The 21,278-nt window shown below is 45.2% G+C and overlaps 1 protein-coding gene across 2 annotated transcripts in view; it reads right to left on the bottom strand.

The window, feature by feature from the left end:
• MAP3K1 (mitogen-activated protein kinase kinase kinase 1) overlaps nt 1-17,558 on the bottom strand; it is a 752,184-nt gene extending 734,626 nt beyond the window's left edge. The window contains exon 1 of one of the 2 annotated variants that reach the window (XM_069627298.1): nt 17,160-17,558. In XM_069627298.1, the coding sequence (XP_069483399.1) occupies nt 17,160-17,494 (335 nt within the window). In that variant the 5' untranslated portion in view covers nt 17,495-17,558. The remainder of the gene's footprint in view (nt 1-17,159) is intronic. The other variant, XM_069627297.1, reaches the window with a different exon arrangement.
• Between the last annotated feature and the right edge of the window lie 3,720 nt (nt 17,559-21,278).

Here is a 21,278-nt window from a genome sequence, read left to right as displayed (position 1 = left end):
GCCCCCAGCTGGTGCCTAAAAGCTGCCTCTGCTACAGACTACTATACCGATTGTGCCACCATACAAACATGCATTCCAATACAAACTGAAGCTTAGCCACCGTGAAGATTGGCGCACAAAGGGCGCGGCTAGGTTTGAAACGCACAACACTAGTGCCATTATGATACGATATACGGCATTTATAATGCACCTGTACACAAGTGTTTCTTGGCGCGACAAGACAAGGAAGGGAAACAAAAGGGAGGACAAAACAACCATCTCACTAGGCCTTGTCACATTCCGATAGCGCAAGAGAAGAGGTGTGGGGGCAGAAGTGCTGCGGTTAGGGGAGGATGGAGAAGTGCGGGCCAAGGCTAGAAAACAAAAGTGCAGTCAACGGGCAGCAAGTAAGTGCAAGAGATGCGACTGTAGGGTTACAGATCGAGACCACAATTGCAGGGAAGCCAGGAGGCAGTGCAGGATTTCAGCTGGACAGGCAGGGATCTGGGCCCGAATTCAGAGTGACCAGGTGACCAGTGCATGGAACAGGCAAATGATCAGCAGGGGAGAGGGAGAGAGAAGGCAGAAGCAAAGAGAAAGATCTTGAGTTGCTTCCGGAACCAGAGATGGTTCTGCTCAAGTTTGAGAGAGGCAGGGAGGCTGTTGCAGAGGTAGGCCCCACCCGAAGAAAGATCTGCTCCCAACTCTTTGCTTGGAAAAGCGACTGACACTCAGATTTTGGTGGAAGAGCGGAGAGCTAGAGCAGGCGGATATTTAGGAAGAGAGAGTTGGATGTAGTGTGGTCCCAGGACCCAGAAAGACTTGTGGACAATGAAAATGGTCTTGAACTTGATCCTTGCCACCACTGGGAGCCAGTGAAGGGATTTCACAACTGGAGAGATACGATCCAGCCAAGGAGAAGTGTTGCAGTCCTGTTCTGGATGAGTTGTAGAGGACAGAGAGTAGAGGCAGGAAGATTTAGAAAGGCTGTTGCAGTAGTCCAGCATAGAGAGAACCAGAGCTCTGGAGTCGGTGAGCTTCTGGGGGAAAGTGAGGAAGGGAAGGATACCTCTGAAGACTTGCAGCTGGAAGTTTGACTTCTTATAGACAGAGATGTAAGGAGAGAAGGAGAGTGTGGAGTTGAAGATGACCCAGAGGTTCTTAGCCTCACATATAGGATAAGGAAGAGGGCCCAGGGTGGGTGGTCAGAGTGAGAAGAAATAAGGGAGCTGGTGTTCCTATGAGGATGATCTCAGTCTTAGTGGCATTAGGGCAGAGATCATTGGCGGCACACCACTCCTACAAAGCAGGGATCACACAAAACTAATCCAACACCTGGGCTATTTGAGGGAGAGGTCCCCATTCACTGCCAGGGGACTAGATTACCTTCAGTTTCACGTCGGCGTGCGTAAAGCACACCGACGTCAAAGTAATTTTCACCGCAGCAGCCATTTCGGGGAGGTGTTGTTGGAAAGGTGAGATTCTCCCCTTACCAACAACACCTTTTGTGAAAGCATTGCTGTGCGCGGATAGGGCGCGCAACCCGAGTCCAGCAATGCCCACTAGACACCAGGGATGTCTTTAAATGAGGGGGGGTGTGGGGGCTGCTTACAGTAAGCAGCCCTCTCCCCCCCAGCCATCAAAGCATGGGGGCACATATGTGAAGAAGCATGGGGGCAGATGGCTGATCATCTGACCCCAGGGAAGGCAAAATAAAAATAAAAATTAAAAAAAAAAAGAAATGAATGGGGTTCGGGGGGGGGGCTAGACAACCCGGGATTTTTTTTGCCCCCATGAAATGGTGGTGGCCCTCCCCCTCCCACACCAAGTGGAAAGGGGGGCCACCCATTGTAACCCTCCCTGGAGTACATGAGGTGCGCCCCCATCCAATCGGAGGGGGGCAGGAATAAGTGTGTAGGCTGATTATCTTCCCCCAGGGAAGGGGCAAAATGACAAAAAACACAAAGGGAGTTTTGGGTGAGAGTGGGGGGACCACTAGCCACCAGGGATTTATTTGATGGAAAAAGGGGGGTGGCCCTCTCCCCAAGGGGAAACGGGGGCACCCCTTGAAGCCCTCCCTCGGGGCAGATATCTAGGAAGATATCTGACCCCAGGGAGGGCTGAATGGGATGCCCCCCTCTGCATTTGGTGTGGGGGGGGGGGGGGGGGGGTCACCCCCCCATTACATTAGAAAATTACCTGGCGGTTTAGGGTGCCCCTCAGCCCGCCCTAAAGTGTAGTGTACCATTTTCCATTCTTTTCTTTGTTCATCAAACTTGCCTTGGTGCAGAGGGGCATTTTAGTGGGGGGCTTTGGGGCACCCCAAACTGACAGGGAATGTTCTAATGGGACAGGGTGGTGACCCCGTCTCCCCCCACTCACAATGGAGTGGGGGCCATGACATGTAGCCCTCCCTGGGGGCTGATATCTGCTCCTAGGAAGGGACACCTGACCTCAGGGAGGAGTGCAGAACAGCCCCCCCACATATCTGCCCCCAGAGAGGGATACATGAGATGCACTGCCCCTCCAATTGGGGTTGGGGGGGGTGTACCCCCCCCCTTCACATTACAAAATTCCCCGGCGGTGTAGGTTGCCCCTCAGCCCCCTCTAAAGTGCAGCCTGACATTTTCTTTGTTTACCAAACTTGCCTTGGCACAGAGGGGCACATGGGTGCCCAAACCTTACTGCCCCACCCACTGGGGGGGCCTGTCCCACCATTTTTGATGGCCCTCTCACCCCAAATGGAGGGGGGGGGTGTACGTCACGCAGCTGTTTGTAGGAGGCCCGGGGAGGCCTCCCTGGGGGCAGATATCTACCCATAGGAAGGGGCAAATGGGTTTTCAGTGGGGGGTGAGGTCCAGTAGACCACCAGGGAAGGCTTGCAAGCGGGTGCATGCTTGAAAGTAATTTATTTGTTTTACTGGTATGACCGTAGGTAACATGTTTTTTGTTTACAGCTTTTTCTACGCGAGCAACGGCAACGTTATGCAAGCACTGTTTTTTATTATTCTATGGTTAGGGCCCACTGTCAGTGTGGTGGGTGAGACTGGGGCTGGATTGTTGGTGGTGTGGGTGGGTGGGAATGGGCCTTCTGGGCAGATATGTTGGTGGGCTGGGACACAATTGCAGGGGAAGGCCACAAATTGCCCCCCATGCCAGCAGAGCATTGGTGTTTCCCTGGGAGCGGATGCCTCCCATGTGGGTTGTCCATCTGCAAGCCCAAAAGAGGAGACCCGTGGGAATGCACAGAGGTCTGACTTGAGCGAAGCGGCCCAGAACGTATTACCCAGAACCCCAGACAAAGTGAACATTGTGTTTTTTCCCCACCAAATATCACTTTGTCGGGGATTGTGGCTAATAAATACTGGGGCAATTTGCGCAAGGCAGACCTCTGTGGATTCCCATGGGTGTCCTCTTTCCGGAAATGCATGGGGAATCCCAGTTTTCCTTGCTGGCTTCGACACCCTAGGCCCAAATCTGTAGGTTGCCCACATGAACAAAGGCTTGGGGTTACCAGTGGGTTACCCTTTTCCTTTTCCGCCCCCGGTAGGTGCACCCACACATGTGAGGTACTGTTCATCGGGACATGTGTGGGGAAGCGGGAAGGTAGGCCATGTGTTCTAGGCGTATGTAACCACTTCTGTAAAGTTATCCGAGACTAGCAAAAAGAAACATTACCAAGGAACAATGCAAAAGCGAACTAAAAATAGCACAGCCAAATCGGTTGTTCCAAGGGCCTTATTAGCTAAGGGACTACAATTAACTATAAATATAAAAGTCAGGCCTCAAATTCACACTCGCCACTATCCACTGGACAGTTATTCACTCTTGGGGAGTAAGAAATTGTGTACAGTGTGCATGGCAGGGAGCAAGTGTGGTTGCCGGGACAGAAGTTTGCAATTAAAATCCCTACCAACGTTGAACACCCATCATACTTCTGGATTAACCAATCCCAACCACAGAAATAATTGGCACGGTTGCACCTTCAGCTGCGTCTTTAAATCCGAGGGCTTGAATCTATGTCTAATAAATCATCAATTAAATAAAACTGCACTTTAAACAGGATTAAATCTAGGCACACAAATAAAATGGAAGATAAGAGAGTCCAGAGGAGCAGATGGTGTACGGTCTGCCCAAGAATCCAACGGCGAGAAGCAGGACTTTGCAGAGTAAAGAGGATGTTGAGATATACAAAAAAAAGGTGTGGCAAGTACCCTCCAGCGGAGAAAGGAGTCCCTAGAAGAGGACACTGGGCTGAAAGAAGGATCAGAATGAATATATGGACAGGATTCCAGGAAGGGTGGGGGAAATTCATGGATCACAGTCGAGTACTGCTGCACAAGAGACTGACACCTTCCATACCGTTAAGGCTAGCTGCAACTCTAAGAAAAGGACAAACTGAAAACCTACAACTAAAAAGCAAGGTAGGCATATTCAAGAAATTTAAATAGGTCAGACAAACTCACATCACCAAGAAACCTTTAGGCAACGTTAGATTCCTGCATGGCAACACTATCTTTTCAATTTCCTTTGCAACCTTAGATAAAGTTTAGGACACAAGTGCCTTCCATTAAAGTAAGGACGGTTAGGGTGGTGGGTGTCTCAGGTATAGTAGAGGCGTGAGTAAATAAACTGTCAGCAGACAGACATTTCCAGTTAGTATCGTCCAAAGACAAGTAAAGAACCATCAAAACACATGAATCATAACCTTCCCTCAAGCAGATTGGAGACCTTAAGATCCAAGGACATTAACAGGGCTTTCAATCACTGACATTTCCAGCACACAAAAAGTGATCGCGTTCTTTTTTTATATGCCCAAAAGAGGGATTGATTCTTCGCATTTTTGCGGTACTGTCAATAACAGGCATTGGTTTTCCCCCCAATTGAAGGTACTCACAAGCAAGGCACTTTCTAGACAATATAGCGCCAGGGCCAAACACTAGTAAGCATCTCCAACTTACAAACTCTGCATTACATACCCACTCCACCGTTATAAAATCATTGCACTTTTCTTAACAACTTTTAATTAAGGTACTTGTTCATTGCCTAAAGCACACAAATCATTGTCGCGTAATCACTTTCCTCGCAATTAAAAGTATAACTCGAGCCAACAGCCCCCTTCAGCGATTAAAGATGCACAAGTAGATTTTGATCATCAGTTCTCATTTACTGAAAATACGCTACTAATCAGCAGCAGCACCTGTAACCATGTTCCTCGGAGTGGGACACACTTTTGTAAACAAGAAATATTTATTTGTATGACGAAAGGTTGTGAAGAGGACAAATGCTACAGTGCAGGTGTTTGTGGTAATCACCTTAAGTATGATTAATTATAGCGTTTAATCTGCGTTTCGAAGAGTATTTTGACCTATTTCTGTGGTGAATCGAAACAGAATGTATTACTTTTGAGGATACGTTTTTCAACGTTTCCAAGGCTTTTCATATGTACAATGTTACATGTTTGTGTTCAGTGAACATTGGCACCACATCTTCTATTCTGCAAGTTTATTGCATTCTATCCTACTAGTGCCATGGGCTAGGAAGGACAAAGTTAAAGCGTGTAGCTTCCAGGCACTGACCAGATTTTCAAGACACAAAATATCCAACAACGTTAAAGGAATGCCTCCCCCTGGCGCGCGCGCACACAGCCATCCCACAGTATCTGCATTTACATTTTGTGGTTTTGACTGCAGATGCAAGCAGGTTAATAACAAAGGAGCCGTTTATCTGACCGATATTAAACGACTCGCTTTGTATTCAATCTCGGCCCTTCTCTGTGTACAATCAGTTAAGGCACGTGGCTCGTACCGGAAGGTCGGCAGTTCGAGGCCATCCTGAGATGAGGTTTACTTAGTGCAGAATTGCTGCCGAGTGAGTTGTCACGCACCCTTTACCCAAAACCTCGACGGGTTTTTAAATTTGGAGAAAAAAAAAAAACTCGAGTGGGGACAGAGGGCCCAATTCCAGTAAAGTCCCGGCAAAACCGTCACACTACAGTGCCTTCCAGTTCAGGCTCTGCTTAAAACAAAGTAAAGTGTATTTTTAAAATGCATTGTTTTTACTTAATGTCAATACTGTGATTGTTACGTTTAGGACTCCCCAGGTGAGTTCAGTAGTCTGAAAGATGAACATTATTTATTCAGCAAATATTGCCCAAGTCCAGCACTAACATGGTGGGGCAAAACCAGTAATGGAATTCAATATGGCTTGAGAAAAACTGTAGGAAGAAATAGTTACCAAATCATTTATTTCAAAAAAGGTAGCAGGCGCTCCTCTCCAGAAAGAACATGGCATGATAACCCGTTCTGAGATGAGAGTTTGCAGCACACGCTTGTGTGTGATTACCAAATCACACACAAAAAACCTATGGACTATAGCGGCAGTGAGCCGCCCATGCTAAACCGCACACCAACAGCGTTAACTCCGGATATGCCTTGCACAACTAATCCAGTAGCAACCTAACTCTGCAACCACTAATCCATGCACAACTCCACCATTTATCTTGAAAGAGACAAAGCACCAAGAAGTTAAGCATGTGGTACTGTTCTTGGTACAATAAGACAGAGAAACATGACAAATTGTTAGCATAAGCAAGGAAATTGCCACAACGCACCTTCAAACAATGTCAAGTGTCTATGTGACATCAAAAGTATATATGGGAAAATGAATGCACATTACACAGAAACGTATTGCTATTTGGCCGTTTCAAAACGTAACGAGTTTTTAAAAAGTGTGGTCATCATTCGCTGTGCAAGTCGTACATTTGACCCCCAACACAAACGTGGCCCCTAGACGTCTGTCAATATTGTGAACCCTGCCCTTTGGCTTCCTGACTCCCACATTCGCCAGTTCACTCTATAAAGTACAGGGTTCCAATTTCAGGGGCGCAGTGAGCCATTTAGCTCCTGCTTGTAGCATTGAAGAGCCTGGTTTTCTTGACACCAACAACTACCAGGAGCTGCATTTGGCTCCCCAGCCCAACTGCTGCTGAACAAACACGCCTATGTGAATTTAACTGCATTTGGGAAAATCTATAAATAAACCTTAGGACCCATTTAAAGCATAGGAGTCGTAAATAGACAAAACGATACATTTGCATGTTATGTGAAAGTTAGATTTGCAGAACGCTATGTACTAGCTCCTTGTTCCCCAGTGGTAGCACATGGTCACCGATTAATGCTGGATACCCGGTAGCTGCTTTTAGCTCTTGCTTATCCAATCTTAATTTCGATCCCTGAAGTAGCTTTGGCTGTGTCTCAGCCAAGGGTGCAACACCATGGAAGCAACAGAGCTCCAGCACTGCCAATATTTTGGGCCACTCCTTTGGGGCCTGTGGACCTTCAGAGCCGCCATGAAAAGGACAAAACGCAGACGAACAGAGTTGGCGTCTGCATAATTATTTTTTTATTACCAGCCCCTTTTCTTGGACATACGTTTTTGGGAAATTGGCATTGCAATGGGCATTACCAACTCAAAGAAACTGTGCAGCTTCAATTAGCTAGACAATTAAAGTGTGTAAAACAAAGCAGGCTTTTAAAGATTAGCTTATACTCACAAAATCAACATGTAAAAAAAAAAATAAAAAGAGAGTTGGGTTTGCTTTTATGTGGGTGATCAAATGTTCTTACCATCATGCATTACGGGAAGCTGGAAGTTTGCGACAAATAAATCGGTGTAAAAGGTGACCTCCTTAAACTCTTTCTTTTAGAGTGGGGGGGAGTCCATATTTATTATGGCATAGCATAAAAAGTATGTGTAAAACATACACGTAATGGCTTTACGCATACTTTGTACACCACACCATATTCTCATATTTGTAGAGGGACACGAAACAGGATGGGCTTTTCTGTTAACTCATACTCTCATACAAAGACACAAGCATGACATGCTTTGGATTCATACAATCTGTTTTTAACACCAGTTAAAAGCAGGCGGATTCCAAGGGAAACCAAGGAAAACAACAACCCTCATGCATAAGTGGCAAGTGGCATTTATCAGTATGCATGCAATGGCAAAAGTAACAGGAGCCCTCCCTGCAATTTACATTCTTAAGTAAAAGGACCCCCTAACGTGATGAAAGCACAGTGTTCGACAATAGGAGATGTGGAAAATGAATGTACAATAAGTACTTGCGTACCTTCATGCTGCTTTACTATGGAATGTGTGCATTTTTCAAGAAAACACTAAGAAGGTATTACTGTAATCCTTGATCACTAAAACTTAAAATGTTTTACCAAGTAGATCTCAGAAGCATCTTGCTTGCAACTGCAATAAAAAGGAATCCTTAGGAGTGATTAAGTTCACCCTAGTCAAATAAGAGAAGAAAAAAAAAAAGAAAAAAAAAAAAAAAAGAGGGGATGGGGGGGGGGGACTGCTGTAAAATGCAGGTATGATTTTCTGTTCAAAATGGTGTCCTTGTGCTCCTCCATCAGTGGCCCCAGAGGCCGCCACCTATAATTGCATTAGTTCCCATATCACTTATGGCAGAAATATAGTCTCATAAGCCAGTCATGGCGCCAGAGACTATAACATAGCAGAATAATATTTCCTGCCCTGTTGCTGTCAGTCACCGAAGTTGCCTGGGCCGCAAGAGTACCATCCCAAATTAGAAGTAAAATCCTTTGCTATGACTGGTTATGCTAGGTTACGGAGTCTTGCATAAATAACGCAATGTTGATGTGTGCAGATATGAGACTATCTTTAGTAGCATGTGTTGGAGAAAATGCAACCCAGAAAACGACCCAAAATAAAGTGAACTGAGAAAAGCCTTTCTGAAACAATGAGAGATGTGGCAATCACATTAGGACTCCTATTGGGTTGCACATTTTACAACCTGTAATGATAAAAAATGATTCTTCTGTAAAAACGCAAGATATAATAAAAATTGTGTGCTTAAGAACATTTTCCAACAGTACAGAACTGAATTTCATAAAAGCAACCATTTCTGAAGCCTGTAACAATAATTCGAGGGTTTGGCTGGTACTAAGGACAGGCCGAGAACCAAACAAGAGCTGTGGCATATGTAAAAGAAAAGCCCTAGACTGAAGTGTTTTTCCACCAAATGAACATAGCAGGATACACTTGTTTATTATATAACTTGTATTCATTTTCAATTACTGTACCTGCCATATATTTTGCTTAACCAAAATAATGTCAAAGGTAGGAGAGAAACAAAGTTTCATTTAAAGTACCAGGACCTTTTGCCATGTTTTCACTTTAAATAATGCTGTAATATGTATAAAACTCTTAATGAACATGCCTGAACATATTGCTGATGTACCTTAGGACAACTAGAAACTACAGAAATTAACCTTTCTAAAGCATAACCCCAGTTCAGGCATTCCAAAAACAGGCCACACAGAATATTGAGATATATCTTTCTTAAACTGGCTCTGAATGCCCAGCTCTGAAAAAGATTGCCAAATTGGTGGATTAATAGATACCTTGAAAGAGACCGCTCACAGATCAAATCAGACCAGATCTAAAAATCCATTAGTTAAAAGTCACTGGACAATTATCTGATATTCTGGGTCCAGCTAAACAAATCCTACCACAACATGTATTCATATCAGGAAGGATAATGTAATGGGGAAGTAACTATCAACAGATACCTCTATTGACTGAAGTCAGCATCTTTGAACTTGCAAATCGAAGAGGAAGCTCTTTGTGGCATATGCATGCAAAACTTTGAAAAAAAATCATCTCGAGAGCAAGCTCCCATCAACATGGGACAAGTTGCAAATCATAGAATAAAAAAAATGTGTGTGTTTTCACCCTATAAAAACAAATGTGCATGGGGTGTCATGGAAAGATTTTAGAGATAAATAGGGATATCTGAAAATATCCAATGCACAAGAACAGTTAATGTCTTGAATTGTTCCCCCTGACATACAGGTTACAGTGACATTAATCAAATCAGTTTCACACATTCACATCAAAAGTTATGTCCAGAAAACGAAATTGTCATTTTAATTTGGGAGCGAGTTTCACCCCTTCACTTGCAGTCATGGGAATGGTGAAAACCACATATTGTCACAAGGCTGAGAAGGAGCTGAAGAAGATATAATAGCATGCACACGGAGAGGGATTTTGAAGAAAATACGATGGGGAGAAATATTTCATTTTGGATACAATTGGAGAGAGGTGGCCAAAGAGAGCTGAGCCCATCTGGGTGGCTGATCCCCATGCAGACTAAAGACAGAAGCTATTGAGAGAGTGATGACAGGGCCAGCTTGGAAATTGGTTTCCATACAGCCACTTGAAAAGAAAACTTGCTGATGGAGTAATTCCAGACTGACTAGTTCCCTGTCGATTTTCCAAGAAATTAAAACGGTGCATTTCAAAAGTAAGCATGACCCTGAGAGAGCTACAAATTGTGCCTTTATCATCTATGGACTGAAAGCAGCAGGGAATTTTAAGGGACATGGCCCAGGTTCAGTGTTGGATATAAGGCCATCTGTCTCCCATTTACATTGAATATAAAGTTGCATGTAATTCCCTTAAGAACCCAATGCATTTCACAACAAGAGGTGCAAGCTTAAACACACAGCATTTTGATGTACCTCAAACGTAGAGTGCTTTTCTAAGATTAAGCAACCTTAAATAGAATGATTGGTTCATGCCAGCAATGAATCACACAGCCCATATGGAATTTGCGAAACACTATTGTCTAATGTGAGATCATGCAAAAATGTGCAGCCAGGGTGAGTCTAGTCATAAATTAGATTTTGTGCAACCGTAATTAACAGAGAAGTTGTTCTATTCATAGAAAATCCTGCTCAGTGTTAAACCCCTGCAGTCACTGTTCTTGAAATTCACAAGATTAACCATGTGTAATGTTAGGGTAAGGGTGCTTTAACATCGTACCTCAATCTCCAGCCAAAACTTGTAGAGCTGAAGGCAAATGAATCAGAGTAGATTGAAAGCTGTGCACCCATACGTGTATTTAAAGCCACGCACCCTGGCATTTAAAGTGGCACATATACATGTACATTACTATTGCCACACGTATTGAAAGTAATCTATACAAACATTCTGAGTAGACTGCACACGTGTTCAGAGCCTGATAAAATAAAATCCCAGAGAGCATTCTCCAAATCCAAACCTGTAGGAGTCAGGTGCAACAGGCAATCATATATACTTAAATGGCCCGCACATAGCCAATACATTCATCATTACACACATTTAGGGGAATTGAGTATTTTCTCAAGTACATTTTCTCTGATACCAGAGAAAATAAGAGTGTTTTGAGATAAATGTCTACACTAGCTGAAAAACAGGAATTTTTATCATTGTCCTATCGTTGAAATAAGGTGTGTTGACTTGGTAGAAGCATTCATAGAAGAAGTGTACCTAGAATGCCTAGTATCCTTTAAAGTAAAATTATAAGTAAATAAAATTGAGATTGGAACTGAATGCTTGCACGAGATAAACATTGTAGTGATTTCCATGGTGATAAGCTTGATATCACCTTGGTTCAAATTTGATGTTAATTCTTGAAATAAATTTAGAGTTTTGAGAAACATTGTTTTTCTTGCCCAGAATTATGGAGTGGGATTGTATAGATAAGACATGAAATTAATCATGACACCCTAATGGGAATCCAGAATGTAAATATATATTTTTACATGTTTAACTGAGCTCTTTTGTGACTTGTCCAGAGCATTGGTTAATATGAGGTCTAGATTTTACAAATTGCTTGCGCTGTAGACCGAGCCAGCCATCTGTCAGAGCTGTGTTTAAGGAGCGTGAAACATTGTATATCTGTGGTGGGTTAGTGTGGAGTTCAGGGAAGTTAACACAGACGTTTTTGTTTGTTGGTGCATGTTCTTGGAGTTGTGCGAGGAGGTGTTAGGATAGTGGATGCCAAGCCATGGGACACTATGCCATGACAAATTCAGGATCAAATTATCGAGTCTGATTCCCAAGAACTCCCTTCCAACACATCCAAGGCACTGGGAATGTAGCACTAATCAGTCTTACATGGGATTATGGTACAGGGCAGCACGATATGTACCAAGAACTTACAACTACAAATCCAACTATGCACCATAACACATCCACAGCAATAACTACCAAGCTGGCAGGTACCATAAAGATATAAATGTTCTATTTGAAAGCAGTGTGACCAGCCCAATGCGCATTAGATTGCACCATTACTTGCTAATTGAACACCATTCCCCATAAACATTAATTTGGCACAACAGGAATGGGAGCAGACTACATGTAAATTTGCCCCACCTACACAAAGAACTGAAGGTTGCCCCTTACCAACCATAAACTGAAGTTTCGGTGTGCAGAGCCCCCGAGTCAGGAAAAAAAAAATAATAATAATCTACAAAACATTGAGCTATATAAAGAAAGCACACAAGAAGTGTTATCTTTGGGTGGGTGGTGTACACCGCAAAATAGTAGCAGGCATTAGTAATTTTCTATTTTGTTTAAGGAGAGTGTAAAGCAGAGAGCAAAAATTAAAGTTGCAAGTTAGTAGTCAACCATAAAAATTTCAGTGGCCACCACAGTTTTATTCATGCACCCAGAAAACCATCTTCGTACTCGCCAAGAGTTCAACATCACGAGCCTGTGTAGAGTGCACATTTGCACCGTGGTGTAACGTAAATTTTATAGGAAAGTGTTAATCCAAAACATCAACTGCAAGAATTGTTGAGAGAAAAAAAAAAAAGAAAAAAAAAAAAATCGGGGCTGCATAGTAAGAGTATTGCGGAACATGTTGGCTGAAGTTCATGGAGGGTCGCTACTCCTGTGAGCAGCTGCTGCGGCAACAGCTGTTAAACACACTAAAAGCATAACATTCCAAGGAGCAAGTGACTGTTAATCCTTAGTTACCATGAGTACTTCAAGTCAAAAAGGGCCACCCAGAGAGAACAGCAAGGATATAAAGTGGTCCGACCGGCAACAGGCACTCATAACTCCCACAATAGTTTACTACTGGTAAGCATCACAACCTTCTCCAGACCAATCTTCTATAATAAAAAAAAGCGAGGGAGAAGGGATGCAAGCAAGAATCCCAATGCACCATCAATTTACAAAACTGTGTACCAAATGGAGAACAAAAATCTGGATGGAAATGGGTGGATGCACATGCAGAAAAATAAATAACAAAAAGTACACATTCAAATTGCCTCGAATGACATGACGTGAATAGTTCTACGCCAACAATTTCAAAGAGCTATGCATTAGACATGTGCCCGAGGTATGTTGGATGTACACCCTAGTTGTATGTTGCTGCGGGTACAATGAAGGCTTAAAGGTGCATGGCATCAACTCATCCTAGCATAGTGGCACCTGCTTCTAAACCATTAATTGCAGAAGGAAAATCAACACACCTGTGTTACACGAGGGCAAGTCTGCTATTCCGACACTGGCCAGTCAGAACTACAATCTGACAAGTTCAGTGATAATCGGGACAACATAGTAGCAAAAAGGTTGCCCGCTAAAAACTGTAAAGTCTAATACGTGATTTATGACTATGTTCTCTGCGCGATTAGCCAATATCTCCATCTATATTTTACGTAGCAAAACGCCTCAGACAAAAACTGCAATGTTTTTTTCTCAATTGGTAACTAAAGGTTTTCATACAAGAAATAACGACCTAAGTGCTTGGGATGTCACAGTGAGCCATATGCCATTACGCATGTCGGATGCTCACAAAGTCACTACACAGATCTCTGCACAAGGCTTCCACTACATGTTAAAGAAGGGGCATCACATTAACCAGATCAATGACACATATAACATGTTATTTATACATAATGAACGACAAGCATATTCCGCTGCTATAATAAATACTTTGTGCAGCTGACACCAGTAATAACGTTTAACCAATGATGCAGATTTCGCCAAACGGCGTCTTTAACAATCACATACACAAGGGGGTCTGGGTGGAGGTGATTTACAAAAACGAGCATCTCAGTGTACATCATAACAGCAAGTTTAATTGCTGTTGTGTACTGAAGTGTCTGCTGATCGTGACGAACAACGCGTTCTGTGAACCGGTCCCACCATTTCTATGGGTGCTATAACATGCTTAAAACGAAAGCATCCACTTCCGACGTGAATGCGCCCCAACCTGACATTCTTCAACGGAACGCTCGAAGTTTGGATGTCCAACCCCGAACACTGATTCAAAACAGGTAATGGTGCCCTTCCACAGTTGAAAGGATGATGATCACACGCCTTCCTGTCTCTGCATGTTCACCAACTGCTGGCTCCAGGCGCAAGTACACCAATGAATTACCAACGCGAGCCCGATGTGGCTAAAAGTACACCAGTAATCATCGTGATGTGTTCAGCATGCATTTGACGACTGGTTTAGGGCCCAAAAGGTGAAATGCAAGACGTCAACATCTTGCGGCACAGCACAGCCCTAAACCGAGGGACCTTGCGGTCACACACTGCATGTGTGGTTCAGAGAACTCACCTACTCCACAAGACCTCGCATAATGTCAGTCAAAAACAAATCACTTTGCCAAAGGCCCCCAGAACCACTTGCAGCACACCTGCCGCCTAGAGATACCACGATAACGCGCTTTAATAGGTAGAGGCCCACCCTAAGCACACTGAATGATGGGGTTCATCAAGAACGTTGTCCACAAAACCACGTGTGCAGTGTTGAAAAGCTCCCCCAGCTGTGCTTCCGTTCACGCAGTACGCATTTCACAAGCAGCATGAGGGCCAAGAAAAACCCAGTCCACTATGTGCTAGCAAGTGAGCTAAAAAGCAATCCACGTGACCCGAGTCGATGGGTTAACAACGTACATCTTCTCCTATAGGCCAGTCTATACAATGCATTGCACAAAATGTGCGCATTTCTATAATGAGCTTCAAAGTAATTCTGTCGTCGTGAACAATGTGCGCCAGGACTTGGCCTGTGCCTGCCAGTGAACGGCTGATATCCGGTCAAGCCCTAGCCACCACAACCAGTAGTAGAAATCCAGCCTTCAAAGAATGCACTGTGGCATGCAGAAAAACACAATTTTCAAACAGTTAACATTACGCGTCGGTACGCACAACAAAGGAGGAACAAGTCCAACAGCCGGCGCCCACACAAAGCTTTTAAGGCTGTACAGTTGGACACTGCGTGTAGTGTGCAGCGCTAGAGAACACTTAGCAGCTCTGGTTGCGTACAGTCTCCTGGGGCAGCAGAGGTAGGCTGGCAGGGATTTCCCACAACGGTCAGGTTACAGGTAACGCCTTGTCCCTTAGTCGAAGGCAGACAGATCAAGCATTGTTTTCAGAATTAGAAAAAAGACGAAGGAAGGCAAGCAGCTGACAGGAAAGGCCGGACAGTACGCGCCTTTCATGGGTACAAAGAGGAGGGTTTAACTAGAAATGTTCTTCCGACTACCCCTGCCACTGACCCCGGACAAGGAAAGGCCCTCAAATCTGCGGCGCCGGGGAGTTACTAGTCCATAGTGTTGATCGCCAACCAGCACCAGGCAGATGCGCAGGGCTCTTCTAAGAAAACAATAGCTTTCAACATTCTCGAGAGGGGGGGGGGGTTCAATTCCTGTACCCCGAAGCTAGCTAGCCGCCTTCTGGGGCTTCCCATTTGTGAGAGGGGTTTCGGCTACATGTCGGGCTTTCAACCATGCGACAAGTCCATCAACCGCGACCATTTTTTCTTACAACTTTGTCAAACAACAACTGAAAAACGGAACCCATATAGACAACCTTCTAGGGCTAAAGCAAAACACACGGACTGTGAACAAGACCAGTACCCAGACAAAGTGTGCACAATTCAAAACGTGTGCGCTGGGGTAACAAACATTTCTTTCAAAAACGGCCATACTCTGTGGTCAACAACCTACTCTTGCTTGCAAATCTGTCTCAAATAAATATTGGGGGTTGGCCAACCTACACAGAGTAATTACTTCACACAAAATGCTTTAGACGGTTAGAAGCAGATTCCAAAAAGTGTCGCGGTACAAGAACGTCGAAAACAAATACATTACAATAACAGCCTTTTAGATAACACGAATAAGCGTCCATTCAAAGGGGTGTGGAATGTCCCAGCGAAAAAGCCTACTGTTACCTCAATCGGAAGCTAAGCCAATTCCGACTTACTAGCAGAAATCAGTGGGGGCCGCCGTGCTTTAAGTTTGAAAGTTCTATTACTGAATCCGTTCGTTACCAAACTGCACATACATACTGCAAATATAAATTCTTTCTGCGGGCACTGTGCATTTTAACTTCTCCCTGGTGCAATGTGCGAGATAGTGTTCGCCCGAACGGGTACACTTGAAAAAGCTTCACCACTGGTCTGATCCGATCCCCTCTAAGTCCACGTGCTCATTAACACCAATGTGTGCACATAGCGCAAACATGCAGTGGCAGACAGTACATGCGCTAAAGCAGGTTATAATACACGGGGTATGCATAAGCACTAAATACCCGGAAAATCCGTACGTCCAAATAATTTACCATTCCGCGCTCCCTTGAATGAAACTAACTACAAAGTGCAGGAGCCCCACACACCAAGACAAAAAGCAAAACGGGAGAGAAAAACACTACCGACATCTGACAGCAAGTACAAAAAGGCAGCCTCAATGGAAAAACAGATGCGCAGAAGTGCCCGGGCGTGTAAGAAGACCAGGCAGCACCACAAGAAACAGGGCTGCCCACGCATCAACCGAACCGCAGAACAACCAGACTGCGACAGACTTTACAGCACACACAGGAAGCACTACATCGAAACATGGAACGCAGAGAAGGGGCAGCAACAACAAAGACAACACACATGAACCGAGACAGCACAGACCTCGTGCCTACCAGGGACACAACAAAGTAGCCCACATCGGGGGTGGAGGTAGAATACCACAGAGTCCCCACACACAGTGACAGCCTAGGCAGCACCGACAGCAAACAGGCAGCGTGGGTACCACAATGTTGTCATAACATTGGTATACAAAAGAAGTTGCAATCGAGCATGATCTGCAAAGCTTAACACACCAGCAAGTCCGGGGTCCTTAAAAGCACCCAGCCGCATATGCTGTTCGGATCCCCACTGTATACATAATGCTGGAAAACTCAATCCACGCTGCCCTTTTCACTTCCTCCGACCCAAGCTATCCAGAGTCCCTACATCCAATGAGGCAATATTAATGCTACCCCAACCTGCGGTGCCCTCAGCCCCACACACACACATGATCGCTCCTTACCCCGCAGTGAGAGCCGGCCCCGCGGAGATATCCTCAGGATCCACCTCTTGCCCTCGGCTGCCCTGTGGCAGCACAGGCTGGAAGGCACCGCCTCCAGACAAGAAGAGCAGCGGCACCTCGGAGGGATCAAGCCCCGGTGCACCCTCAGGCTTATCCAGGTCCACGCTGCGCACCTTGCGCAACTGCTTGCACCTCCAGTCCGCTCTGGGCATCGGGGGCTCCCGGCCACCACCTCCAGGATCCCGGAGCCCGGCATTGCCCCCGGGGTCAGCACCTCCGCCACTCGCTGCCGGTAATCCAGAGGACGCACTACGATTCCCCGCCGCAGCCGCCATTTTTCCGGCCAAGTTTACATTAGCTCCGCCGGACCCTGACACACAACTGCCGAGGGGGGCGTGTCCTAAGGGGCGAGCCCGCCTCCACGTCATTAGGCGGGGAGTGGAACCACGCCGAAGGAGGAAGGATTTGGAGAGGTGGTGAACATAAAAGAAAGACTGCTGCTGCATGGGGTAGGTGTGGCAGTCCTCTAAGCCATATTAAGAACAGGCACGCGTTTAAAGTGGCTAGTAGTAATGCGTCTTAGTTTTAGAAGTTATATTAGGCATTGCTCTGAACTGGCGGGTGGGTGGCGGTGCTCCAGGGTCTCACGTCATAAATACAAGGTATGCAACTGACAGTGGACTTTCAACTGAGAATTCTTCAGGAGAGAAACTGTTCTTAGCAAGTTTACTTTGATTTACAAGTTGGTAGCCCTAGTCTTCCCCTTGGAGGCACTCCTACTCCAAAGTTGAATTGAAGCTAAAGCGCCTAACCAGCCCTCACGCCTCTACAAAACATGAGTGAACTCAATCATAAAAGTTAAACAGGCTAGGCGGGCTTCCAACTTGTAAATCAGCATATACTTGGTGCAGGCTGGGGCCTTCCGTGCAGGACACAAGAGGCAATAACAGAGCGCAAACAAAAACCTCTTTATTCCATCCCCTTACACATGGCTCTGCACCTTCCTCTTTCCACATCACTTCCCTCCCTCCTAGTCCCAGACCACATTTCCCAATACTACACCCCTCCCCAATTAAAACACTGACAACACTTTTGTGAGATTCCTGATACGGGAGGGCCGCAGTGCGATAAGGCATAAACAGCGCACATTCAATAAGGGACCAGACACCTTGAATGCCAAACAGGAACTGCTTTAATCACGCACTATGTGCGAGCACATCAACTGGTCACGTGACCACTTCTGCGTGTCAGCGCGCAACCCTACATCTCCCACCCAAAATAAATGCAGTCCTACCCTAGTGAGGCCTTCCTTGTCGGCGAGTCCTAATTTTCGTCCAGACGTTCGCTTTCCTGGCTGTGCTTATCTCTGTAGGGTTCCTCTTCGTCTGCAGAGTATCATAATCCTCCTTGCCTCACTTCATATTCTTCTTCTTCGCTCCATTGTCCATTTGTCTGCATTGTGTCCCATCCTGCTTTTCTGAAGAAGGAGCTGTTTCTGGTTATGATCCATCTGTGTCTTTCTGCCGTGACCATGGACCCCTTTACGTGGGAGACCGTCAAGGGTCATGGGTCGAACAGTGTGTTTGTTGTACCAGTACTTGTTCTACTATGGTCAGCCCTGCAGCTCGTGCTCTTTTCCTTTTGTCCACATACTCTTTCATCTTCTCTTACGCTCGATGATCCTGTACCCTGTTCTCTGCCATTCTCTCGTTCTCTTCTATTTCCTGACCCCCCCCCCAAGTGAGTTCTCATCCTTACCGGATGTCCGAACATGAGTTCTACCGGTCATGTTCCCGTGGACTTATGCAGGGTATTGCGGTAATCCCTTACGAGTTGGCAAAGCGCCTGTTCAGTAGGCATGTGTGTGATCGTTGGCCATGAAACGTTCTTGTAGTATTCGAAGTATTCATCCTTGTGGAAGTTTGCGGCTCCCCGCCTGCGCGTGTGAGAGAATGTTGAGGAGAGCGTGACGTGATTGAGAAGGACGGTTGGATGGGATGTCGAGTGGAAGTAGATGGTCGCAGTGCGGGGCGCCGGCTGAATATATCTAATGTAAATAAAGAAAGATTAACACCTTTTACTTCGTGTTGAGCCTACCTCAAATGGCGACGAGGATGCCGGCGTCCTAAGGACCCACGGGCGAAGAAGAGCGAGAGCGGCTGCCCCGAGTCGCAGTGCTGGTGTTCCCCAGCATACTTGGGGAGGAAGCGGAGAGCGGACGCTCCGAGTCGCTGCACCGCATTGTGCAGGCTTGTGCTGGTTTGCCCAGCAAGATAGAGAAACGGAGAGCGGACGCTCCAAGTAAACGCATTGGCCTCGCGTTGGCTTGTGCAGATAGTTCGGGTCCACAGCTGGGCCGGAGCGAAGAGCTGGTGCTTTGAACTGACGCGTATGCCGCGTTAGTTTGTGTTGAGTTGGGCCCGCCCCCGGCTGGCCCAGGAAATCGTATTATAAGCTCCGTGTCAACGCAGTGTATCTGGCACATTAAAGGAAAGGACCCACAATAAGCTTTAGTCACGTGATCTGCCTGACTTTTCCAGGCAGAATGAGGAGTAGACAGTGATCCCCTCATTTTCTTCACAGTACTTGAGAAAAACAGTACTGCAAGCAGTAGACAGTGATCCCCTCATTTTCTTCACAGTACTTGAGAAAAATAGTACTGCAAGCAATATTATTTGACAAGGAGATTTTTTTTCTCACATAAATAAAGGTGTGTACAAGGAGACATTAACATTATAAGAAAATAAGAGAACAATATACCACAGAATTATGCAAGGTTAGCATACAACCGCCGTCAAGCTTCCTTCCAACTCCAGGTCAACCTGTGGTCTTGTGGTCAGAATGGAAAGAATTCTGGCTGAATTATATTCAAGCTGTAGAACAGGAAGAACTCACATTCCGTAATAAGAAGTTACTACTGCTACACGCATTGGGGTTGGAAGGGCCAAGGAAGTTCAGAGAACTACCAGAATTGACTGTAGACGAAGCTGGTGACGCTGATGAGCATGACAAGGCCATTAGACAATTAGACAAGTATTATGCTCCAGAAACCAACGTGGCCATAAACAGATACAAATTCTATACAAGAGTACAAAAGGAACATGAAAGCATTGAGGAATATGTTTCTGCATTAAGAGTATTATCACGAACCTGCCAATTTGGCAGTGGCATCACCCTTGATGAGTTGATCAGGGACCAGATCATTATCCACCCGAAAGACAACTTAATACAAGACAGATTGTGGATGGTTGGCAATCAATCCCTACCGGAAACTATAGCGATTGCTAAACGTGTGGAACACACTCAATTGTGCTCGAAGGAGATGAGCAAGAAAGAAGAGGTTGTATAAAGTATGCAGAAGCATAGCAGCAAGGAGATACAGGAAAAAGAAACAGAAGAACAAGCTCAAGTTAACGTACTACGACCTAAAGACAGAGGCGGAACAAATGTTAGAAACAAAGATAAAGTTGAAGTCAATGCAGGAAGAAGTAACAGAATGAAGAGCTTTGAGCAAAAAGGGAGTTCATATAGAGGAAAGAATTGGGTGAAGAATGAACCCAGAGTTCAAAATGATCAGAGATTTCAATATACCCAACAGAGAGAAGGAGACAGATGTTATAATTGTGGCAGAACCGGTTATTATGCCTATGCAAAACAGTTCCCAGCATTGGGGCAAAAATGTGGAAATTGTGGTATAAGAGGTCATTTCGCAGTCACGTGTAGAAGGAGGAAGAAAGTCTCTGCCATTATGGAAGAAGAAGAAGAATCAAAGGAAAAAGGGTGTTCCTGATACATGAACCACCAGATGGAGAATTTAAATGCTCGAGCTGTGAAGTATTTCTTGACAACTGGAAATTGAAGGTGAAGGTGGACAGTTGTTCGCCATGGACGATTATTACTAAGAAAACATGGAAGAATTTAGTATCACGTGGCCTCAAGACAAAGATAGAAGCGTCAGATATACTAAATCCTGGCGGGTTTGAAGGATCCAAGATCAAGATGATTGGATGGTTTTCGAGTATTGTTCAGTTCAAAGACAGACGGTCTCAAGTGAAAGTCTACATAGCAGAAAAAGGGGTGAATGTATTGGGTTGGAGAGATCAAGCTGGACTGAGAATC

This window comes from Ambystoma mexicanum, chromosome 6p (assembly GCF_040938575.1).
Source record: "Ambystoma mexicanum isolate Mex_15411 chromosome 6p, UKY_AmexF1_1, whole genome shotgun sequence".
Taxonomy (NCBI): domain Eukaryota; kingdom Metazoa; phylum Chordata; class Amphibia; order Caudata; family Ambystomatidae; genus Ambystoma; species Ambystoma mexicanum.
Note: the sequence above shows the minus strand (reverse complement) of the source record. Positions and strands in the feature narration are given on the sequence as shown.